Source organism: Bubalus bubalis, chromosome 1 (genome assembly GCF_019923935.1).
Source record: "Bubalus bubalis isolate 160015118507 breed Murrah chromosome 1, NDDB_SH_1, whole genome shotgun sequence".
Classification (NCBI taxonomy): domain Eukaryota; kingdom Metazoa; phylum Chordata; class Mammalia; order Artiodactyla; family Bovidae; genus Bubalus; species Bubalus bubalis.
Window position 1 is genome coordinate 12,201,712 of NC_059157.1, and position 25,437 is coordinate 12,227,148.

General features: G+C 47.8%; 1 protein-coding gene and 1 long non-coding RNA gene across 4 annotated transcripts; one reads left to right on the plus strand and one right to left on the minus strand.

The window, feature by feature from the left end:
- Positions 1–139: 139 nt before the first annotated feature.
- On the minus strand, positions 140–17,746 carry LOC123330554. Of its 3 annotated transcripts, none has more exons than XR_006546577.2 (5): positions 17,341–17,746; positions 16,607–16,726; positions 14,939–15,067; positions 14,586–14,642; positions 140–329 (listed from the first exon to the last, which is right to left on the minus strand). It is a non-coding gene; the product is annotated as an uncharacterized LOC123330554 (long non-coding RNA). The 3 variants fall into 3 exon arrangements; XR_006546584.2 differs by lacking the exon at positions 140–329 and adding an exon at positions 12,880–13,009; XR_006546597.2 differs by lacking the exon at positions 14,586–14,642.
- A 41-nt stretch (positions 17,747–17,787) lies between these two features.
- STAR (steroidogenic acute regulatory protein) lies at positions 17,788–25,221 on the plus strand. Its single transcript, XM_006054485.4, has 7 exons — positions 17,788–18,001; positions 18,972–19,085; positions 19,358–19,485; positions 21,373–21,531; positions 21,652–21,836; positions 22,563–22,656; positions 23,380–25,221. The coding sequence occupies exons 1-7, from the start codon at positions 17,938–17,940 to the stop codon at positions 23,491–23,493; spliced, it is 858 nt and encodes a 285-aa protein (XP_006054547.4). The 5' UTR covers positions 17,788–17,937; the 3' UTR covers positions 23,494–25,221.
- The last annotated feature ends 216 nt before the right edge of the window (positions 25,222–25,437 follow it).

The following is a 25,437-nucleotide window of genomic DNA, read 5'->3' on the forward strand; positions in this document are numbered from 1 at the left end:
CCTGCATTGTGAGTGGAGTCTCAGCCACTGGACCATGAGGGAAGTCACTTACGAAGGAGTATTTTCATACTGAATATCCTACAGGTCCTCTCTTGTCCCCTCATCTTTTTTTTTTCCCCCTAATAAAAAATGTTCAGGCTTGAGGAGGGCTCTTTCAGTGAGGTTTCGCAGCTCCTGGTTACAACAGAAGCTGGTGTTTGAGAAGCAGGAGTGGCGGCAGCTGCATCACCAGCTGTGTTCCCATGAGATCCACATGGCGACTTCTCTAAACGCTCTGTTAGTTTCATGAGGTTTTTCTGGTCATTTGGCTGAGTCTTGAGCGTCTTAGGCTGTCATCAAAAAGAAGCACAGATAAAATGGTGTTTCAGTGACTGATAGATCTAGGTTGTTCTCCGCCCACGTGTCTTGGCTGCCAAGCCCCGGTGATGCCACCTTTCTGGTGTGATGTTGATCTCGTAAGAGGCTGTACTTCCCAGGAGTTCAGTGTTGGGTATTGGACAATGTGAACTTGGAATTGGGAGACAAAACGGGTTAAAACCCAGACTGTTCTCTCTGGCACTTGGGTTCAAACAAGTCAAGTCTTCTCCTTGACTCTGTTTTAACTGTAAAATTATTCCAGATACTTATAGTCTGTTGAGCAGAGACATCTTTTGCAGAGAAGATACTTAAATCCAATTCCTATCTTTGAGTTACTTTATAGTATTCAATTGGAGAAGGCAATGGCACCCCACTCCAGTACTTTTGCCTGGAAAATTCCATGGATGGAGGAGCCTAGTAGGCTGCAGTCCATGGGGTCGCTAAGAGTCAGACACGACTGAGCGACTTCACTTTCACTTTTCACATTCATGCATTGGAGAAGGAAATGGCAACCCACTCCAGTGTTCTTGCCTGGAGAATCCCAGGGACGGGGGAGCCTGGTGGGCTGCCGTCTATGGGGTCACACAGAGTCGGACACGACTGAAGTGACTTAGCAGCAGCAGCAGCAGCAGCATAGTATTCAATATACTTCACATTTTATGAGCTCAGGGGTTTGCAATGGTTTGAGTTCAGTGTTTTGCAGATAAACCATTTGACCTCAGCTATTCATCACTGGCTTGGTTTCAAAGGAGGTAATATGAGAAAAGTTGCACTTAATGATTTATCTTGTGTGTTTCATCTCTAACCTTACTGCTGAATAGCCTTAATTTCTTGTTCCCACATGAAGGGGAAAAGCCCATCACCAACTGTGGAAGATGTGGTTAACTTTCACTACAAGAAAATTTTGAGAGCAGAATGTGTTGTTTTTGAGCACCACCGTTTCAGAATATCCAACACCTTCAAGAGATTCAAGTTCACTGTAATCTTTTGATTATAATTGTATAATTATACAAAAGATTATAATATTGTAATCTTTTTGACCTCACTCAGACAATTCCACATGCAATCATAAGATTTATGATTTATTCTTCTGTTCAGGAGAAGACAATTCCCATAGTAGGTCAGGAATTTTCAAGCCATGGCTGGGTTTCAATCATCACCTACGATAAGGTACTGCCCTTTAGACCATTGTCGCACAGGCTAGAGCTGAAGGATGGAACAAGACGAGGCTCCCTGCTCCCTCCCCTTCATCTCCCTACCCCTCAGTGCAGGGATCACCCTCAGCTCTGCCCAGTCCAGGCTTTTTGCAGATACTGAAATTATCCATCTTCATTCTGACGTAACGGTGCAGCAGCTTCTCTCTCACTCTCCCAGCTGTTCTTTTCCCCCTTCCTTGGCTCTTGACCTTTCATTGCATTCTGTCAGCTAAATTTAAACCTCAATATCTGTTCTCGCCTACTCAGCTAAAGTCCCAGAAGGCCCTGGGTACTCAGCAGAGCCAGATACCCTCATACCATCCGGCATGGACACCACGTCAGCATGAACCGCAGAGGTACCCAGGTGTGATGGCTGGAGAGTGGCCTCAGTTTTGCTCACAGGAGTGCGAGTGACAGGTCAGGCTGAGTGAGAGACCGTAGAGCAGGTGGAGCAAGCCCTGGGTGGGGCCAGAATTTCCTGTTGTCTTGTTTATGACATACTTGCCTCAGACAGCTACAAGAAAATCCTTCCCAGAAGACCCATTTTAAATAGCAACACCATCCCCAACTATATCCTTTGCAGCTTCGTCTTTCACCAGAGCAATTACTGCAATCCAACATAAATTTCACTCCCCCAACAGTGTAAATCCTTAAAGCAGGATTTTTGTCATATTCACTCCCGTGATCGCACATGGAGAATGGTGTCAGGCACATATCAAGTCTCAGTACGTATCTGTGGAGTTGAAGGAAGGATGGATGGGGGATGCGGTAGATTCAGGCTAGTTACTAAGATACTTTAGAGACCAGAGAACTCAAAGGACGAAGACAGCAGGACTCACCCAGCAACCAGGAGTGGATTAATTAGCAGAGATCCTTACTCTGAATATGGAGATGACTTCTTACTGCCTCCACTGGAGACTGCAGCCCTCCAGGAGTGAAGACATGGGAGATGACTGGTGGGAAAATGCCTGGTAGAGCATCCCAGGGAAATGGGGCCGGGGCGGAGGAGGACTTGTCAGGGTTGCTGGAAGCAACAGATGCTCTTTCTTCTGTTTCCCTCCCACCTGCAGTGCTGCACCCCCACCTCACATACTACCCCTTTATGAAGTGAAAATCGCTCAGTCGTGTCTGACTGTGACCCCATGGACTATACAGTCCGTGGAATTCTTCAGGCCAGAATACTGGAGTGGGTAGCCTTTCCCTTCTCTAGGGGATCTTCCCAACCCAGGGATACAACCCAGGTCTCCCACATTGCAGGCGGATTCTTATCCAGCTGAGCCACAAGGGAAGCCCATATTACCCTTTTGGGGTCCCCCAAATAAGGAAAGCAGGAGACAACTTTAAGTGTGCTTGCTGTTCCCAACCAAGCAAGTTTTGTATCTGAGTGACCCAAGATCTTCTAACCTGAAAGAATTAGGAAACCAACCGAAGAAAGTGGCACATTTCTGTCTGTACCGAAGGCCTGGATCAGTCCACCCTGCTTAGCGCTCCTCTCCCTGTCAACTCTGGCTCTGCCAGGCCTATGTGGGAGCAGAGAATAAAATCAAGCCCTTTTCTTCTCACTTCACGGCTTTGCCTCTCTTTTCCCCACTTCTCAGCTTCCTAGTTTTTATCTATTCTCCTTGTTTAAAAGAAAAAAAAAAAAAGGAGTAGAAAAAGATTTCTGTAACTCCACTCTAGCCACTTGGCTAGACCCTGGGCTACAAAAAGCCCTCAAGTGCTCCGGAAATACGAGGAATTGAGTGATGTCAGGGCACCAGCCCGCCAGCAGTTAGGACAGCAAAAAGAGAGGGCCCAGTGCCGCCCATATCCCAGGTCAGAAACCCCAACTGCCTGCGAATTCATCTCGACCCAGTTTTACCGACGAATAAGTTTGCATACAGTAAACTTCACTCTTTAGCGTACAGTTCCGTGAGTTTCAACTACTGCATGTAGTTACACAACCACCACCCCTACCCCTTTGAATTTACCTTTTCCCGGCCTTCCCCAGACCCTGGCAAACCACTGGTCTGTTTTCTGTCCCTGTAGTTTGTGTTGGCAACTAATTCAAAATTTTCTAAAAATGGTGTGTAGGTCAAATATCTGGAAGGTTAAACTCAGCCCACCTGCCTTCAGTTGGCGCTTCTGGTTTAGGCTATTGCCAGAGACAGCTTTAACTGCGGCCCCTGCCAAGCATCCCCGGCTTACTTGCTGGGGACAGGAAGACGAAAACAAGAGAACCAGTATGAGGGGATAACCAAGTGCGCCACTCATCACCCCGAGATCTGTCAGGTGTAAGCGGCAAATACGGGCCCCGCTTTTCAGAGACGAATTTGCAAGTTTTGTAAAGAGCACACAGCCGTAAGAATTAGTGCAGTTCACGACTACGCAGATGGACCCAGTGATCATCAGAGTGAAACGAGTCACAAAGACAAATATCACATAATGCCACTCATTCATGGAATCTAAAATATGGCACAAATGAACTTATCTACAAAAGAAACAACAGACTCACAGAACAGCAGATCCCAAGGGGGAGGGGGAGGGAGGGGAGGGATGATGGAGATTGACAGACGCAAACTATTAGATAAAGAATGGATAGACAGCAAGGTCCTGCTGTACAGTCCAGGGAACCATGTCCACTACCCTGCAATAAACCATAATGGAAAAGAATGTGGTCGCAGAGTCTGGCACGACTGGGCAACTGAGCAATAGCAACATATGTATAAGTGATTCACTTTGCTGTACGGCAGAAACTAACATTGTAAATCTTCACTTCTGAAAAAAAGGTGGAGAGCAGATTGTGCGTCCCGGTGTCTTTACTTCGGAACGCTCTTGAACTTGATCCAGCGGCACCTCTCATGACCTCCCGTTTCCTGTCTATTAAACAGGGATCCCAGGCATTCCCTGGTAGTCCAGCGGTGAGAACTCGGTGCTTTCACTGCCAAGGGTTTGACCCCTGGTCAAGGAACTAATATCCCGTAAGCCGTGCACACACATGGTAAATAAATAAATCAAACAAGGATCCCAATAGTGCCAACTAGTTTGGCTGGTCGTAAGGACTGAGTGACTATATGTGAAGAGCTTAGGACAGAGGTCCCCAACCCCGGGGTCATGGTCAAGTACCCATCCTCGGCCTGTGAGGAACCAGACCACACAGCAGGAGGTGAGTGGTGGCCAAGCCAGCGAAACTTCATCTGTATTTAAGGCCACTGCCATTCCCCATCGCTTGCATTACCACCTGAGCTCAGCCGCCTATCAGATCAGCAGCAGCATGATAAATGTAATATGCTTGGATCATCCCGAAACCACACCCCCAGGCCTGGTTTGTGGGAAAACTGTCTTCCATGAAATGGGTCCCTGGTGTCAGAAATGCTGGGGACCACTGGCTTAGAACAAACCCTGGCCCAGGACTTCCACATCAACCATTATAATCTACTGAGTCCCCAGCACTGAGCCAGACTCATGGGAGGGACTCCACATCCTCGGCGAATTTAGGCTTAGTCTCCTTTGTACAAGTAAGAATTACACAATGGCAAGCAACTCAGACTGAGGAAGGAAGTGCTGAATTACATCAAGTGTTCTCTGTAGGGAGGTGAACCAAAATGACCTCAACCCCACGAGTTAAACCTGCCTTAACTTTCTGCTGCCCTCTCACAATTGGCCCCACTGGAGGAAAACATGCCCTTCTTTCAACTGTAAATAAGCTTGTATCCTATAAACAGTATGGAAGAGCTGGAAGAAAGTCAGTGCTTATTGAGAATCTCCAGAGTGGCTGGCTCCTATCTTTTAATTATCTATCACTTTCCTAGTGGATCAGACAGTAGAGAATCTGCAATGCAGGAGACATGGGTTCGATCCCTGGATCAGGAAGATCCCCTGGTGAAGGGAATGGCAACCCACTCCGGTATTCTTGCCTGGAGAATTCCATGGACAGAGAGCCTGACGGGCTACAGTCCACTGAGTCGAAGCCACAACACAATTACCTAGCACTGTGCTAAGTGCTGGGGAGTCCAAAACTTGAAAAGGATCCAAGCCCTTATGAAATTTCCAGGTCCTAATGGAGTTTACAGACATGGATAGAAGGGAGGATCCACAGGTGTGGGGTAGAGGAACACTGGGAAGTCTGTCTCTCCCTCTCAGTTTTTCTGTTTTTCTTTCGCTTAAGAAAGTCTTTAAAAAAACACGGGTGGGGAGAATGGGTAATAGCCTTATTGACACTATGATAAATGTTTGTCAAGGGGGCCCAAAGATATTGGATTCTAATTAAAGAGTAGAGTGAGGGGATGTCCAGTGCTGTGAGCTGGCCCGAACGTGCGGGCACCTCGGGAGGGCGCTGGCCTGGGCTGGAAGAGAAGCTGGGGGCGGGGGGTGGGAGTCCAGAGTGCCTAGACACTGGCTAAGATGTCTCGTTACCTGATTTAAGCCTCATAACTGCCACGAGAGGACACAAAGAAAAAGAAAATATACCCTGATTATACAGATAAGGAAATTCAGATTGAAGAAGCAAGGGCTCCCAGGCATAAAATAAGTACTGGGAGGGGGTTGGGAAGTCTGTCTGTCTGTCCTCCAGCACATAGCTTTCCCACATACCCAAGGTGATGCTCAGCACTCACCTCCTCGGGGCTGGGCCGAGACTAGCCCAGGGTCCCCTCTTCAACGCTCAGCCTCTGTCTCCTGGGAACCTGCAGAGGAATCGTGCCAGGCCCACCAGCTTGCTCTGACCTCCGCCTGTGTCTCAACCTTCATTTCCCGCCATGCTCTACAAACACGGCCCAGCTGAGCACCCTCAGATTTCCTGCCCCCCGACCCCGATGCTCTACCTGGAATACCTGCCCCCCACCCCAGCCCCTCTCACACCTGGCTGACTCCTTCCTGACCTGACTCTCCACACTCAGTTCAAATGGGACTCCCCCCAGGAGCACCCCTCCTCCTCCGCCCTACTGCTCCCCATATGGGGCCACACCGGTCACTTTCCCCTAAAACTGTAGAGCTTCATGGTGGACACTCAGTGAAAGAAAGAAATAAAGTGACGTCACTCAGTCGTCTCCGACTCTTTGTGACCCCATGGACTGTGGCCTACCACCGGGTTCCTCCATCCATGGGGTTTCCCAGGCATGAGTACTGGAGTGGGCTGCCATTTCATTCTCCAGGAGATCTTCCCGACCCAGGAATTGAACCTGGTCTCCCACATTGTAGGTGGATGCTTTATCGTCTGAGCCACCAGGGAAGTCCACTGGACACTCAGTAGAGGACTCTTGAGGGAGGGAGTGAGCCCACGGGGCCCACCCTCCCCACCCGGGGCCTCCCCATCCAGCCTGGGCCTTGTCTCTTCCTTCCTGGCCTGTGGCACCCCCCGACCCCCACCGGTCTCCTCCAGTGGGGTGGCGGGGGCGGGGGTGGGGCTCTGCCCTCATCCGCAAGCAAAGCCAGAAATGGCTTCCAGAACCACAGAGAATTCCCAGACCTCTCTCCCCATTCTACCCCTCTGAGGGACCGTGAGAGTTAACCAGGCAAGGCTGAGGAAGAGAGCCTTGGCCCTGGGGGAGGTCACCAGCACACCGCCCCCTCCGCCACCGCACCCCAGAGTCAACGGCAGCCTCTGACATCAGCAGCAGCTAGGGCCCCCACCCTGCAGTCTCCCCCCACCACTGCCTCCCCGTCACAGCGGCCATAATTCTCCCCGAGACAGCCATAGGGAGACCTTGGGCATTATCTGCCCCATCTGTCCTATAATAACCCCTCCCTGCCCCCCTCCCAGAGGCACATGTGCTCGAGGGTGCACGTGGGCGAGGAAACAGAGGCGGCCTGGGGCGGCTGGCCTGCTCCCTTTCCCCGTGACCTCTCTCCGGCCCAGCTCAGGCTGGAGACAAACAAGAGGCTCCCTCAGGTGCCTGTGACTCCGTGTGGGCGGGAAACAAGGCCCTCAGGCGGGTTTCCTAAGTCAAGGCATCCCTGGGGCCAGCAGCTGCTCATGCACAGACAAGGGGAAGCAGCCTCGGCGCCGGCGCCGGGAAGGCGGGGGGCCAGGCCCACCGAAGAGGCAGCAGACATGCACTCACAGTCACACACATCAGGACCCACACGGCCCCTCTAAGTGGGACGGACAGTAGGGAACAAGCCAGTTCCGGGAGGTTGAGTGGTCTCACAGACCGGCTCTGGGGGCCCCTGGAGGGTGGGCCAGGGGCTCTGGGCAGCCACTGCTCAGAGTGGAGCCCACAAAAGGGGCTTCTCAGGGATGCCCCACTGCATCAGCAGGACTTGAAGGAGGGTGTGAGACTTGCCTGCGCTGCATGGGCACCAGGCACCTGGCCGGGCTCTCATCCTTTCTGGAGTGAGCGGACACAAGAGCTGTTAGCAGCCTCCCACTGCTTCCCTGTTTTTCAAGCCTTCCCTGCACCTCCAGGCGGTGGTGACACAGAACCCTCTCACCAAGAGGGCAGGCCCATGTTGTTCCGTCGCTCAGTCCTGTCTGACTCTGTAACCCCAGGGACTGCAGTACGCCTGGCTCCCCTGTCCTCCACTACCTCCCAGTTTGCTCAGACTCAAGTCCATTGAGTCAGAGATGCCATCCAACCATCTCATCCTCCGTCATCTCCTTCTCCTCCTGCCTTCAATCTTTCCTCGCATCAGGGTCTTCCCTAATGAGTCTGCTCTTCGCATCAGGTAACCAAAGTATTGGAGTTTCAGCTTCAGTATCAGTCCTTCCAATGAATATTCAAGACTGATTTCCTTTAGCATTGACTGGTTTGATCTTGCAGTCCAAGGGACTCTCAAGAGTCTTCTCCAACACCACAGTTCAAAAGCATCAATTCTTCAGTGCTTAGCCTTTTTTTATGGTCCAACTCTCACAACCATACATGACTACTGGAAAAACCATAGCTTTGACTATATGGATCTTTGTCTGCAAAGTGATATCTGTGCTTTTTAATAAGCTGTCTAGGTTTCTCATAGATTTCTTTCCAAGGAGTAAGCATCTTTTAATTTCATGGCTGTACTCATCATCCACAGTAATTTTGAAGGCCAATGCTAATGTGATTCTCTCAACCCCCAACATTCTTGCCAAATGAATTTGGCTGAAAAGCAACCTCAAGGTCAACCTTAAAGGGAAAAGATATCCTGAGAGACCAGCAAGCAGGCTGAGATGAGATCTCCCTCACTGGGCCTGGGTCATAGGGACTACAGAGGAGAAGCTGGGCTGTCTCATGAGTCCCTGGTTCAGAGCTCAGGGCCCCCAAACTGCAAAAACTGGGGCTGAGCACCCCAATGCCCTGTCACTCTGTCTTTTTAAACTTTCAGCTCATGCCAGGCCCTATGGAAAAGCCTGGTTAGCCTAGGTTATTCAGGAAAGTGTGAGAAAGGAAGGGGGCCCAGCCCAGGCCCCCTCTCTTAGTGTCTCTGGCCGGCTCTCCCCTTTGGTCTGTGAGCTTCAGGACCCAGTCCTGCTCCAGAACTAACCCCTGAGAAGGGAACTGACTCTGCACAGGGCTTTGGTAAAGGTTGTTGGTGTAAATGGATGAATCAATAATTCAACAGCTAAGGGCTTCCCTGGTGGTCCAGAGGTTAAGAATTGGCCTGCCAATATAGAGGACACAGGTTTGATCCCTGGTCCAGGAAGTTCCACATGCCATGGAGCAACTAAGCCCTTGAGCCCAACTACTGAAGCCCACATACCTAGAGCTTGTGTTCTGCAACAAGGGAAACCACCAGAATGAGAAGCCTGCACACTGCAACTAGAGAGTAGCCCTCACTCACCGAAACTAGATAAAGACTGAAGACCCAGAACAGCCAAAAATTAATTTAAAAAACATACCCTGGAGAAGGAAATGGCAACCCACTCCAGTATTCTTGCCTAGGAAATCTCATGGACAGAGGAGCCTGGTGGGCTACAGTCCAAGAGGTCGAAAAGAGTCAGACACGACTTAGCAACTGAACAACAGCTAATGAGAGGTGTAAGAATAGCTTCCCTGGTGGCTCAGATGGTACAGAGTCTGCTTGCAGTGTGGGAGACCCGGGTTCGATTCCTGGGTCGGGAAGATCCCCTGGAGAAGGAAATGGCAACTCACTCCAGTATTCTTGCCTGGAAAATCCCATGGACGGACGGAGGAGCCTAGCGGGCTACAGCCCATGGGGTCCCAAAGAGTCAGACACGACTGAGCGACTTCATTTTCACTTTCAAGAATGAATGACAGAAACGAACAAAGACCATTAAAAAAAAAAAAAATTGAACAGCTGAACACACAGAGTGTCAGAGGGCTGCAGGAGGAACCCTGTAAGGATGGACTAAATGTCAGCGGGCTAGAATTGTTGTCCCAGACCTGCTGCCAACCGGCTGTGGGACCTTGAGTGGGTCATTTCCACTGCCAGTTGGAACACGCAACATGAGAGCTGTGACTTTCAGTTTTATCTGGAGATTTTCCAAGGACTATACACCAGGAACCCGGCCCATCCACCCTGAGGAGCTGCTCTGAAGACTCATCAGTGGGTCCGTAGGCGAATGAGGTGAATGGGTACATGCAAACAACCACACATCTTAATAGAAGGTTGCTGCCGGTCACAAGGAGCCCATATCTCCTTTAACGATTTTAGTGCTTTCCAAATAAGGAAAGATGCAAGAGTCCAGGTTCATCAGAAATTTCTCCTGAAAATATCTCAGTATCTGAGGGCCTGTGCTGCCTCACTGTCAACTCCACCCTGGAGCCCTCTTAGGGGTTACTGTAGGACAGTGACTGTAGGAGTTACGACTTCATCCTTGTATCAGCAGAACCGGGAAACCGCAAAGTTGGACAGAGGTCAAAGAATTTCACTTAGAATTTGGGGAAGTCCATCAAAAATATCAAAAAAGGTTTAAAAGCACTTGGTCAAATAGGATCACACGTCACTGTAAAACTGCACTTATTTAACCAAAGTGACAATAAAAAATTTCAAAGGCAAATACAGATCTTTACAACAGATTACTTAAAAGGTAAAGAAACATTACAGTCTGTTATGGAAAGCAGATCAATATTCTAAGAAAACTTTGTCCTCTTAAAGGGACAGAAAACCAAATTCCGGCTTTACATCACCTCCTGCTGCTAAGTCGCTTCAGTCGTGTCCGACTCTATGCGACCCCATAGACGGCAGCCCACCAGGCTCCCCCGTCCCTGAGATTCTCCAGGCAAGAACACTGGAGTGGGTTGCCATTTCCTTCTCCATACATCACCTTACCTTTGCTTTTTTTTCATTGCATTAATGTTCATTGAGAGCCTACTCTCTGTAGGTGCTCTTCTGGGTCTAGGCACAGAGTAGTAAACGGAGTCCCTGCTGCTTGACCGACCCATGTGCCAGGATGAAACTTGTGTTTGAACCCGCCCGAATTAAGTATGACCACGTTCACATGGAGAAAACTCAACCTCTTTGAGCCTCAGTCTTCTTTTCTATACAACTGAGTCATACTGATTCCCTTGTGGTTTGGTTAGGAGTAAGCCAAGGCAATGGCACCCCACTCCAGTACTCGTGCCTGGAAAATCCCATGGACGGAGGAGCCTGGTGGGCTGCAGTCCATGGGGTCGCAGAGAGTCGGACACGACTGAGCGACTTACTTTCACTTTTCACTTTCATCCATTGGAGAAGGAAATGGCAACCCACTCCAGTGTTCTTGCCTGGAGAATCCCAGGGACCAGGGAGCCTGGTAGGCTGCCCTCTATGGAGTTGCACAGAGTTGGACACGACTGAAGCGACTGAGCAGCAGCAGCAAGCCAGATAATGCAACAGAATCACTTAATGAGCTATAAAATTTAATGCCAATTTTAGTTACTCCTCCAACTAGTAAGTGACAGGATGTATGATTTTTTAAATCTTTGTTTTGAATCTTGGATTTTTAAATATAAATTCTTTCTTTTTAATTGAACACATATATTTTTTCAACTCTCTATATATGCTCTTCTTCAGATTCTTTTCCATTATAGGTTATTAAAAGATACTTAGTTCCCTGTGCTATATAGTTCAGTTCAGTTCAGTTCAGTCGCTCTGTCATGTCTGACTCTTTGCGACCCCATGAATCGCAGCACACCAGGCCTCCCTGTCCATCACCAACTCCCGGAGTTCACTCAGACTCACGTCCATCGAGTCAGTGATGCCATCCAGCCATCTCATCCTCTGTCGTCCCTTTCTCCTCCTGCCTCCAATCCCTCCCAGCATCAGAGTCTTTTCCAATGAAGACTCTGACTTTCCAATGAGTCAACTCTTCACATGAGGTAGCCAAAGTACTGGAGTTTCAGCTTTAGCATCATTCCTTCCAAAGAAAGGAATCATTCCTTCCCAGGGCTGATCTCCTTCAGAATGGACTGGTTGGATCTCCTTGCAGTCCAAGGGACTCCTTAACAACACGCATTTCCAGTCCTTAGGCTTTTTTTCCCTTGCATACAAAAATGTTTTCCTATTTAACTTCTAGTGGTTTTAATTATATATTTTAATTAGCATTTTCAACTCTTAAAAAATCCTTACTTTCTAGTGAAAATAAGAAGTAAGCAATTATAAATTGTCTTTTATATTAGTATTCTGTAGATTGGCAAACTAATATATACTATTTATAATATCTAAAAACATGTGCTTTCTTATAGAAAATGTTTCAATTTGACACCAAGCATAGTTACTAATAGTCCTAATATCTTTAGTTCATCTGTAAAAGGAAGCCTATGTTCAGTAATTAATGTTTTAGAAACTTAAACACAGATCTTCAATAAACCTCCATCATTTAATTTAATTTAGCAAAACTGAACAGTGTGAAGTTACCAAATATCTGGGGAAACTATTTTTAAGTGGCCATTCCTAAAGTATAATTATTTCTAAAGATTTTACCTAAAAACTCTTATTTACATTTAATTCACTTATAAAAATTTTTCATACGAAGTTATTTTTCTTTCTGATAAATTTTTGTAACAGAAATAATAAGATCTTATTTGACTTCTGGTAAACCTAAGTACAATAAAAGCATTATATTTAATGTTTCTGACCCTAAAGACATATCTGTATTCATTAAGCCAACAAACTCAAGCTAACTTTAATAACAAATATTAATTTAATACTGAATAATTCCCAGAATATGTGAACCTGAAATTAATTTGGGTTAGTTTCTAAGAATTTATATAAGCATTAATTTCCTGTGTAAGCTAATTAAATTAATTTCTGTGATACCACCCAAAGGTAGAGACATATCATATTTAAAATGATATCTATATATAACAAATAGTGAAAGTGAAGTCACTCAGTCGTGTCCGACTCTTTGCGACCCCATGGACTGTAGCCTACCAGGCGCCTCTGTTCATGGGATTTCCATTCCAAGCAAGAATACTGGAGTGGATTGCCATTTCCTTCTCCAGGAGATCTTCCCAACCCAAGGATTGAACCCAGGTCTCCCGCATTGTCAGCAGATGCTTTACCGTCTGAGCCACCAGGGAAGTCCATATATAACAAGTAGAGATATATCTATATCATATCTATAAAGGACAAACATATAGAAAGGCACAATCAGATCTCATAGCTTCATTGTAAAATTTAGTCATAAATCAGATTTTACAACATGAAACTCAATAGCTTACAAATAGCAGTTTGAATAAGTTAAGTTTCCTTGCTTGAGTTTTTAAAAGACACTTCTTTTCTGTGTCTCTCTCTCTCTTTTTTTTCCTCTCAGTCTCAGAAATTAGGTCTGGTAGAACATTTACAGCTCAAAGGCACAAAGAAGGTAAAGCAAATTCTTCCTAGAACTTGTTCCTTTAAGATCAGAATTCTGAAGATGGTTTATGAAGCCAACTTTCTCTAACTGTATGCACAAAAGAGTTTTGGAATGTCAAAAAGAGCCCCCATCTTGCTAAAGCAATCTTAAAAATGAAGAATAAAGTTAGAGGGATGGGAGGGGAGTTTGGGGGAGGATGGATATGTGTATATGTATGGCTGAATTCCTTTGCTGTTCATCTGAAACTATTACAACATTGTTAATCGGCTATATCCCAGTACAAAGTAAAAAGTTTTTTTAAAAAAAGCTGGAGGTATGGTCATCCCTGACTTTAAACTGTACTACAAAGCTGCAGTAACCAATATGGCACTGGCACGAAAACAGACACACAGATCAAGGGAACAGACTAGAGAGCCCAGCAATAAACCCACATAGTTATGGTCGGTTAATCTATGGCAAAGATTTTTAAGAATATACAGTGGAGAAGAGAGTCTCCTCAATAAGTGGTACTGAGAAAACTGGGCAGCTACATGGAAAAGAATGAAATTAGAACACTTTCTTACACCAAATACAAAAATAAACTCAAAATGGACTAAAGACCTAAATGTAAGACTGGAAACAATAAAACTCATACAAGAAAAGCTAAGTAGAATGCTCTGTGACATAAAACTGAAGTGGTATTTATTTTTGGATCTGTCTCCTAAAGCAAAGGAAACAAAAGCAAAGATTCATGACATCTAGTTAGATTCAAAAGTTTTTGCATATAGCGAGGGGACATATGTATACTTACGGCTGATTCATGTTGATGTTTGGCAGAAACCGACACAATTCTGTAAAGCAATTATTCTTCAATTAAAAAATCAATTAATTAATTAAAGAAGGTTTTACACAACAAAGGAAACCATCAACAAAACTAAAATACAACTTATTGAATGGGAGAAAATAGATATGATATGACTCATAAAGGGTTAACATTATATATATATATATATATATTCATCCAATATATATGCTCATTCAACTCAGTATCAAAAAAAAAGGACTCAATTTAAAAATGGATAGAAGACCTAAATAAACACTTTTTCCAAAGAAGACATACAGATGGCCAACAGACACAGAAACAGATGCTCAACATTACTAATTTTCAGAGAAAAGCAAGTCAAAACCACAAGATACCACCTGACACCTGTCTGGATGGCTATCATCAAAAAAAACTGTAAATAACAAATATGAGTGAGGGTGTGGAGAACAGGGAAGCCTTGCACACTGAGAATGGGAATGTAACTTGGGGCAGAAACTGTATGGAATTTCATCAAAAAACTGAAAATAGAACTACTTACCATACAACCCAGCAATTCCATGGGCTTCTCTGGTGGTTCAAATGGTAAAGAATCTGCCTACAATACAGGAGACCAGGGTTCAACCCCTAGGTTGGGAAGATCCCCTGGAGGAGGGAAAGGGCAACCCACTCCAGTATTCTTCCCTGGAGAATCCTATGGACAGAGGAGCCTTGGAGGGCTACAGTTCATGGGGTCTGATATGACTGAGTGACTAACACATCACTTCCAGCAATTCCACTCCTGGGTATTTTTCCAAACAAAACAAAAACACTCTTATGGATACCAGAGGGGAAGGTTAGGGGAAGGGATAGTTGGGAAGTTTGAGACAGACACACACACACTACTTTATTTACAATGGATAACCAGTCTGGTCCCAGCGAAGCCTGCAAATTCGGGCCTTTGGCCGTAGCCTTTCTTTGGCGTGTGCAGAGACAGTGAGAGGCAGACCAGCAGGTTGAAGCTTAAAAGTCATGAGTGGAGACCTGAAACTAATTAAAGATGTTGTCTATGGATTCTGAAAGAAGTCACACGAAAGCCATCATCTAAAGATGCTGAGTGTAAGGATCTTTGTGATGAGGCGTCTATACGTGGTACAGTCTCAGCCTCGGTTTGAGGCTGAAAAGGATGCTCCAGAAGACACTAACCTGGGACACCACCTAGCAACCATGCTGAGCCGGCTGCCCTGGACCCAGGGCAAAATTTCTTCTGTGTGTAACTGGAACAGGCTTGGGTGGAGTGCTCTTGTTGCTTCCCCTGGCCTCCTCTTTGGGTTGTGCTAAGTGGTACTTAGCAGCTAAACAACAAGAGCAACAAGCAGCAGGGAAGGGGCTGTCACAGTGGCTCAGTGGCAAAGAACCCGCCTGCAATGCAGGAGGCATGGGTTCGATCCCTGGGTCAGGAAGACCCCCTGGAGGAGAAAATGACAACCCACTGCAGTATGCTTGCCTGGGAAATCCTATGGACAGAGGAGGCTGGCAGTCTACTGTCTATGGGGTCACAAAAGAGTCGGACATGAGCGAGCAACTAAACAAGTGACAAGGAGACTTTGAGATAAGTTTGTTTTCTTTGCTAGGTGCCTGCAGTGTGAAACAGAGCTGAACTGCTTTGCCTGAAGCAAGTGAAACGATTCCTCTCCTAAAATAAATTATTATTTGTGATAAATGAATAAAAAGGATAACCAACAAGGACCCACTGTATAACACAGGGAACTCTGTTCAATATTACAGGGCAGCCTGGATGGGAAGGGAGTTTGGGGGAGAATGGATACATGTATATGTATGGCTGAGTCCCTTTGCTGTCTACCTGAAATTATCACAACATTGTTAATTGGCTAAACTTCAATATAAAATAAAACATTTAACAAACAAAAAACAAAAACACTAACTCAAAAAATAACATGTGCCTGCATGTTCCTAAGCAGCATTATGTACAACAGTTAAGATATGGAAGCAACTTAAACGTCCATCAACAAATGAATGAATAAAGCTGTGGACTACTACTCAAACATAAAAAAGAATAAACTTTCACAACCACATGGATGGACCTGGAAGTATTAAGCTAAGTGAAATAATTCAGACAGAGAAAGACAAAGGCTTATATGTAGAATCTAAATAATAGAACAAATGAATGAATAATAAAAAAAAAATAGGAAGAGTTCTGTTTTGACGATTTTCAGGGTGACATTTCCTTCAGTTCCCAATTAAATAAGTACTTAAAAGAGTAAGTTCCTTATGTATTTTACATGAATCTGGCTGGGGTGTTAGAGGTTGGCTTTCTGGCACCCTTTGTTTAACCTAACTGAGAAAAGACATTAGGCCAACCTCATTCACTCCAGACCATTCTTTCAACTGCTGGATATAGTGTCTTTCAACTAAGCAGATCCCAGGGTCTTTCTGGGAGGCAGAGCTTGGGCGGAGGAACTCTCCCAGTATCTCTCAACTGGGAACCCGTTACCCACCACCAGATAAAACTCACCAGTATCCACCAAAAACCGGAAGATCTGAGAACCGGGAGAAACTTACCCCAATTTGTCTGGACTGGCTGAGGACGGGCATGTACTTTCAAGGCTCCGGATCCTCACCGAGTTCAGGCCAAGGAGAGAAGCCATCTCTGTGCTCCTTCACGGTCACCAAAGCTGCTGACTGGAAAACAAAAGAAGCACAACCAGAGAGCCTGTGAGTTTCCGCTTTATCTGGGGGCTTCCTGAAGACTTGACCCTGGGAGACGGCCTCTCAGAAATTGCTGAGGAACTGCTCTGAAGTGGCCGAGGGCCTGGGGACGTCGGTATACGTGGGATTTAGGTGAGGGGGGTACCGACTCAAGCGCACATTTTGGTAGAAGTTTGCTCCTGGTCACCAGCAATGGGTTTCTCTGTTCATGATTTTAGTATGAGAAGATGTAAGAACCCAAACTCATAAAAAATTTCTCTTGATAATATTATAATATTGAGGCTTCCCTGGTGGTCTGGGGGTTAAGACGCTGTGCTCCCAATGAAGAGGGCAGGGGTTCAATCCCTGGATGGGGAACTAAGATTCCACACGACGCATGGTGCAGCCAAAAACCAAAACATGATAATATTGATAACTATTGAAGGACTAGTTTTCCCTAGAGCTCAAATTGCCTCATCCTTATCTTATTCCTAATTTCTTTTCATGATTACTATAGGTCAGTGACCACAGGGGCAATGACTTGATTCGTGTAGAACTGGGGTGGGGTGGCCTCTGCCAGCTCCCAGCAGATGCCCTGAGCACTCTACCTGGGCAGAGTTTCTCAACGCCTCGAGTACAGTTCATAGAATACCTTCATGGCAATCACTTTGGAATTGTTTTTTAAAATGTGGCTTTCACAGCCTCAATTCTGGACCTACTAAACCTGGAGTTTCTGAGCGAGGGGGCAGCTGCAGAGCCACACTCTAAACAGCAGGCTGCTGGCCAACCAATGGCACATGTGCGCACTTTTTTCCTAAATTGCCTCGACCACTGCTTCCCCCTTTTCTCCCCACTCCATCCATCCCGGTCAGAATCAACCTCCCTTCCCCTTTCTGCGCCCTCCCTCTCCACCCCAGCTCCCCGCAAATGGCCAAAGACTCCTGGTGAGGCAATCTCTCTATCCTTGGTGCCTTCCTTTCCATGCTGAGTGATGGCTTTTTTATCTCCCTATGATGAAACACAGCCTTCAGCTGGAGGTATTTAAGGCGCAGAAACACACCATCTGGCCGCAGCTGCAGGGCCCGAGGCCACAACCTTGTCAGGCTGAGGAAGCACAGGAGCAGCCATCCTCTGGGACCAGAGGCCACAGCAGGAGCCCTCAGCATCCCCGCCAGACTCCACACCTGCCTCTACTGCCAGGAAAGATGCTTCTCGCGACGTTTAAGCTGTGTGCCGGAAGCTCCTACAGACACATGCGCAGCATGAAGGGTGAGCTCCCGGGACCCCGTCTGGGCGGCCAGGGGCTTGGCAGTGTCTAGTGGGGAAAGAGCACACCTCAGGGGCAGACCTCTCAGGATCTGGCCCCAGCTGTGCCTCTCATTGAGGCAGCCTGGGCAAGCCTCTCACCTTCTGCACCTCAGCAGCCCCCCACTACCCCCTCACTGAAGAATTGAGCTGGACACGAAGGTGCCTTCCAGGCTCGGTCATCCCTGGCATCCTCTGCAGGGCTCCAAGCCATCTTGGCTTCTACCTGACTTTGCCTTCCTCTAGGATGGGTACCAAGGGTGCCAGGGAAATCCTGGCTACAGTGGCAGTGGGGGGAGCCCCGACTCCAAGCCCCCATGTTGGCAAGCCTGAGAGCTGATGGGTGGGGGAAAGGGAGAGAAGAAAGGGGAGTAGGACAAGAGCACGTGGGGGGTGTGGGGGGCCTCTTTATCAGCATCATACAGTCGGGAGTATGTGCCTTAAATACCTCCAGCTGAAGGTGGAAATCAGTGTCTGCAGGACCCAGGGTCATTTGAGTCAATCCCCTCAAGGGGCCACAGAGCAATCTAAATGAGTCCTTTCCAATTACATTGGGCTCAGCTGGCTACTGTTTAGATAGAAGCTGCACTTGGAAGACCTGCACCAGCATGGGACTGTTCTCTCAGCAAGACCCCCCCAGGCACACGGAGCAGTTATTCTCACAGACCTCAGGGGACAGGGTGTCTGCAACACTGGGATGTTTTGGTTGGGCAACTTCAGCCAGCCTGGGTGTGGCCCCCGCCTTCAGGTGGGACCACTGAGACAGAAGGCAGGTTTCTGGGCCCTGGAGTCATCCCTCTGGGAATCCTTCCTGATCAAGTCACTTTCCCTCCAGGCCAGCTTCCTCCTCTGTGATGAGAGGAAGGGTGGAAGGGTCCATCTCTAAGAGGAGCTTTCCTGCTCCTAAGCAATGATTTCCCTCCGTTTTTGGCAGGGCTGCGGCAGCAGGCCGTGCTGGCCATCGGCCAGGAGCTGAACCTGAGGGCCCTAGGGGGCCCGGCCCCAGCTGCGTGGATTAACCAGGTTCGGCGTCGCGGCTCTCTCCTAGGTAAGAGCTGAGGTTTCTGGGCTTCTGCCAGTGGCAGGGGGCTCCCGGGTACAAGCGCTGTGTGTGTGGCTGTGGTCCCCCAGACCCCGTCCCCCCACCCTTCCACCTTCCTCACTCCCTCTATGGGAATGGCGTTGTTCACAGCCAGACCTCTGTGTCTAACTCAACCTGCCGGCTGGGACCCTGTGACTTTGGTCTGGGCTCTTCAGGGATCCAAAGGGTGAAACTGGTGGGAGGCTAGAAGCTCAGTGTCTCCTTGGCTTTGCATCCAGGTTCTCAGCTGGAAGACCCTCTCTACAGCGACCAAGAGCTGGCTTATATCCAGCAGGGAGAGGAGGCCATGCAGAGGGCCCTGGGCATCCTCAAAGACCAGGAGGGCTGGAAGAAGGAGAGCCGGCAGGTAAGGGGGCCACGGAGGAACCCACAGCTCCTCGCTGTTACGGTACCATTCTCAAGGCCAGCTGCAGACTCTGCTCCTCTCAGAAGTCCAGCCTTGAGCAGTAGTCACTGGGCAGCAAGCAGTTTTTTTTATTTTTTTTTTTTAATTTAGCTGCCCTCGGTCTTCATTGTTGGGAGCATCTCCTCGCTTTTTCTAGTTGCAGCGAGCAGGGGTTGCTCTCTAGTTGCGGTACAAGGGCTTCTCATTGCCATGGCGTCTCTCATTGCAGAGCACAGGCTCTAGGGCGAACGAGCTTCAGTAGTTGGAGCTACTGGGCTGTAGAGCCACAGGCTCAATAGTTGTGGTGCATGGGCTTGGTTGCCCCGGCATGTGGGATTTTCCCAAACCAGGGATTGAACCCATGTCTCCTGCACTGGCAGGTAGATTCTTACCGCTGAGTCACCAGGGAAGCCCCAGGAAGCAGTGTGAATTCTTGTTTCCCAAGAATATACCCCCAGATACTCTTGTCCCCCATCAAAGATGTTCTGGAGACTTGAGTTTGAAAAAAGCTGTCCCCGTGTCCTTAGCTCCCCTCCAGGATGTGCTGTACACCCATTCAGACCATGCAGTGGGGATTCTAGGGTCAGGAGAGGCCTCATCCTCTGGTCAGAAGTGCCAGGGCCGAAGCACTCTTAGCCCACCTCCTGGCTGACCTTGCAGGAGTGACCTGGGTTCACCTGTGACAGGGCTGGTCTGGAATACAGGGGGCCAAGGCCCTCTGGGGAGAAGGCAATGGTACCCCACTCCAGTACTCTTGCCTGGAAAATCCCATGGACGGAAGAGCCTGGTAGGCTGCAGTCCATGGGGTCGCTAAGATTCAGACATGACTGAGTGACTTCACTTTCACTTTTCACTTTCATGCATTGGAGAAGGAAATGGCAACCCACTCCAGTGTTCTTGCCTGGAGAATCCCAGGGACAGGGGAGCCTGGTGGGCTGCCGTCTGTGGGGTCGCACAGAGTCGGACACGACTGAAGTGACTTAGCAGCAGCAAGGCCCTCTGGTGTGCCCCGCTCCTGAGCACTGCCCTTTCACTGGACACTGGGAACAAGGCGCAGGTCACAGGCCGAGGGCTCTACCGAGAATCGGCTCTACTTCCGCGGCCAGTTCACAAGCCGCCCACTGGCCAAAGTTCAGGCGAGGTCTTTCCTTCTCCGGGTTCTCTGAGTTAACAGACTACGAGTTTGGGAGTCAGGAAATCTGGGACCTGGGCCCAGCACTGCTCTTGCTAAGGGTCCTGGGGCATCTCGCCGACCTCTGGCCATACATCCTTCTGGTGTAAAATGAGGGATTGGACTGCAAAAAAAAAAAAAACCTGTGTGAAATTAGCTGGTTGCAGACCACTTTCTTCACTCCCAAATGAATCTCTCTCTCAGGATCTTTGAGCTTCTGAAGTCAAGTAAGGGCCTTCTCAGGTGGACCTACCCACCCCTACCAACATTTACCCCCAGGATGCGGGAAGACTCTGTAGTGAAACATGTTCATTTTCTCCAAGTTAATCTCAATCAAAAACCCAATGCAGGTTTGTTGAAAATTTTACAAAATAATTCTGATTTTTATCTGGACGAATAAATACATGTCAATGTTTAAGAAAAGACATTGATCCTCAAGAAAAAAGGGCCCAGGGGACAGGCAGGTTACCTCTCCAGTCCTCAGCACATGTACAAGGCTGGTGGCAGGAAACAGGACCTCCTCTGCCTTTATCAAAGACGGTTCCTGGCTTCCTCGGGTTCAGCCTAGAGTTCCCCTGGCTGTTCCCCTCCTGCCTTGCCAGGAACTGTCTGTGTCCTACGCTGGGAATATTTTTCCTCTGAACATTTCCCCGGGGCTCCTCTCTCCTCACCAACAGGCCAATGGGGACGAGGTGCTGAGTAAAGTGATCCCTGACGTGGGCAAGGTGTTCCGGTTGGAGGTGGTGGTGGACCAGCCCATGGAGAGGCTTTATGAAGAGCTTGTGGAGCGCATGGAGGCCATGGGCGAGTGGAATCCCAATGTCAAGGAGATCAAGGTGGGGAGAGCCGGTAGGAAGGGCGGCTGCAGCAGTGGCAAGGGGGCAGCGGCGAGCTGGAGGTGGTGCCTCACCCCCTACCTGGCTGAGTAGTGTCTCTGGTTCCCTGTGGCCTTGCAGGTCCTGCAGAAGATTGGAAAAGACACGGTCATCACTCACGAGTTGGCTGCAGAGGCAGCAGGAAACCTCGTGGGGCCCCGAGACTTTGTGAGCGTACGCTGTACCAAGCGCCGGGGCTCCATGTGCGTGCTGGCTGGCATGGCCACACTCTATGAGGAGATGCCCCAGCAGAAGGGTGTCATCAGGTAATACTGGCAGCAGCCCCCAAAGCTCCCATTCATTTATTTGGCTGGGCTGGGTCTTAGTTGCAGCACATGGAATCTAATTCCCTGACCAGGGATGAACCCAGGCCCCCTGCACTGGGAACATGGAGTCTTAGCCACTGGACCACCAGGGAAGCCCCAAATCTCCCTTTTCTAACACAGCCTGGGGATACATGCTTGCCAAGTGTGTGATGAATCCCCAGCTTCAAGGATCCAACCCTTGGTTCCTACCCTCCGTCTTATTTTCCATAGCAGGGGAGGAAGACAAGATGGGCCACACTTCTAGAGCCAGGTTGCCTTGACCCTCCCAGCAAGTTTAAGAACCTTAATAATTTTCTAAAACTAGAGGTAGGGCTAGGTTTAGCTGGTATGCTCAGGTCCAACTGTAATGTTGATGAAAACAGAGTCCATACCACTTAGAACACAGTTGCTATCGGAGTTTCCCAGGGCCCCCAACACCACCCTGGACCTTTTTCCAGCCTCCCCATTATCCCAACTGAGAGGCTCTGCAGGCCTCCAGGCTCCAACTGGCATTTGTTCTGACGAGCTGGTGACCCTGCCAACTGTTAAATCTCACCCTTGGCAAATAGCAATTCTCCAATGAGACTTAAAAAAAGATGAGGTCCAGGAGGAATGTGGGTAATATAACTAGCCAGCATTCAAGAACTCCGGCTTGTCCTCTTGACCTGATGTATCTTTACCTGGCAGAGCTGAGCACGGCCCCACCTGCATGGTGCTCCGCCCCTTGGCCGGAAGTCCCTCAAGGACCAAACTCACCTGGCTGCTCAGCATTGACCTCAAGGTAAGGGGGATGGGAGGGGGCCACAGGGGTGGTGAAAAAAGTAGGCTCTTACCCCTCCCACCGGCTTCCCTGGTGGCTCAGATGTTACAGAATCCGCCTGCAATGTGGGAGACCTGGATTCAGTCCCTGGGTGGGGAAGATCCCCTGGAGAAGGGAATGTCAACCCACTCCAGTATTCTTTCCTGGAGAATCCCATGGACAGAGTCTGGTGGGCTCCAGTCCATGAGTTTGCAGAGTAGGACACCACTGTGCAACTAACACAGCCCTCCCATATCAGCCCACAATAACATGAAGGACCCTCCTCCATTTTGAGAGAAGTGGACCGCTGCAGTGGGAACAAACTTGAGTGATGGTCTGCTATTCCATCATCTCAGAAGCCTGCAATGGCTCCCTCTTACTTTTCATATCCAATTTCAACTCGGTAGTTATTTTAGAAAGAAGGAAACTTAGGCCCCCCCAAAGGTATGGTAGCTAGCTCAGGGTCACACCGTAGGGAAGACAGGGCTGAAACCTGTCTGGACAAATCCCTTGCTTCTGACATGGTCCTGACAGCAGGGCAGTAATGCAGTCTTCCAGCCCCTGACCCTGAACAACTGGGAGGGTGTGCCTCCCAACAGGGCTGCAAGACCAAGCCCAGGCAACCCACCAGGTGTGTGACAGGGATCGGCGGTGTCTAGGAAGGGACGCCAGCCACAAGACGGCCAAATTCTTCTTTGACTCTAGGGATGGCTGCCGAAGACCATCATCAACCAAGTCCTCTCGCAGACCCAGGTGGATTTTGCCAATCACCTGCGCAAGCGCCTGGAGTCCTGCCCCGCTCTTGAAGCCAGGTGTTGAAGGCCAGCTTGCGGCTCCACCAGCTCCCAGCTGAATGGGTTTGAGGGCTCACGAGGAGGCCCCTGCTAGAAGCCTCCAAGTCTGTTAATCTGAGGACAGTGGGACAGGGTGGTGGCACGTTTTCAATAAGATACTACAGCTCAGCTACTATAGTAGCATTTTAGTACCAAGAGAATGGGGACAAGGCTCTTCTAACTTCATTCACTGATGAGCTGTAAGATGAAGCATAAGGGTCTCAAAACATTTGTGAAACTTTTTTTTCCTGGGTCCTGACAGAGTCTACCTAAAAATATCTTGAAAATGTTATCAGTTAAGGAACACAGGGTGCAGAGGGTGCAGAACCCAAGGATCAGGTTGTCAAGCTTGAGGAGGTCAAGAGGTCTGCGGGCAATGTGTGCAGACCGAGGTCTTGCACAGGGCCTCCCACAACCCTCTGCTCCTCTACCAAGTGGGTGGACAGCTGCACCAAAGAGTAAGCAACTCCCACAGCAGACGGCTTCTAGAACTCTAGTTCAAGTGACCGTATGGAAAAAATACAGAACTGTTATACTGATTCCCATATTTCTTCCATGACAGGAGTCAGAATAAAGAATTGTAACTAACATAAAAACTTTGTTAGTCTGTACCCGATTTAAAATTCTCTCTTTAAAAAATCCATGCTAGTAAATGGCAAGCTCATACTAAAGGAGCAGTGGATATAGATTTTAATTAAACTAAATCTCTTACTTCATTCAAAGGAAAAACTCCAGGGGACTTAAGAATTTCAATTATGTAGCATCTGTTACTGGAACCTTTCATAAAAATTTAATTTGGACAATACGCACAAGACTAAATCAGTTCTTAAAAGAACTCTATAGCTGGTAGCTGATTAATAGGCATTGGAAGATGAAGATTTTGACTGAAGATTTTTATTTACCTAAAAGGATAGAATCAAAAGCGAGGGACTGAATGGTATTACTGAGAAAATAAAAAAGCAAATTTTACTACTTTCCCATTAGTTGCTTTAGATCTGAAATAGGAACTAAATCTTTAGTCTGGAGTCTATTCTGTCCTCTTAGCTTGACTGGGGGCTGCAATTTCTCTGCTTTAACAGGTCAACATCTTACTATCTTGGAGGAGATGGCTGGAAGAAGGTGTGATAGCATGAGAGCAAAATCCCTTTCCAAGGTCTGAGAATTGGTGCTCTAAACATCTAAGTTGAGATGGGGTTATCTGGCTAAAATACATATGCAGGATGAAAACCCAACCATTATCACTTGAAGTGTTTCCATTCCAGTGCTTACAGCATTGATGATTTACACCATGCGGAATGTCAGGCTAGCTAATTTATTAAACAAATTAGCAGTAGCAGAAATGCTGGTGTTTATTGAGGCATTGAGACTGTACAACTGATACAGGTATTTATTAATATTTATTGTTTCTTAGTCGTCTATTTTTGGCATAGATGAAATTATGTTTTTCCAGCCTGGAAGCTTCAGAGTGAGAAGGAATAACTATGGAAGTATTTCAAGAACAGAATTCTCCACTCCCAGCTAAGAGAAAGGGTTGCTTGTTGAAAGGTGTGTACAGCAACACATGCTCTGGTTTTGAAAACAGGCTGACAGTGAAGAATGGGCTTTCAACACACACCATGTCTGCCTTTTCCAAACTATGCTACTGTGTCTTTGAGGGGCCTGGGGAGATCTTTTCTCACTTGTTTTTCATTGGAATAAAATGAGTTGTCAGTGACGACCTGCTTACAGAGACCGTTTTTTACAGAACTGTATGAAAAGTGGGTATTTCTGGAGCCCTTCAAATGAAGCCTGTCACACATGCACACAATATGATGCATAAACAGGTAAAACCATTATTTCCATAACCTCTGATTTATGAAAGCGAAATGTACAAAACCCTGATTTCATGATTTAAACAGAGGAGTAGGTGCACAACTTTTTATATGTCATT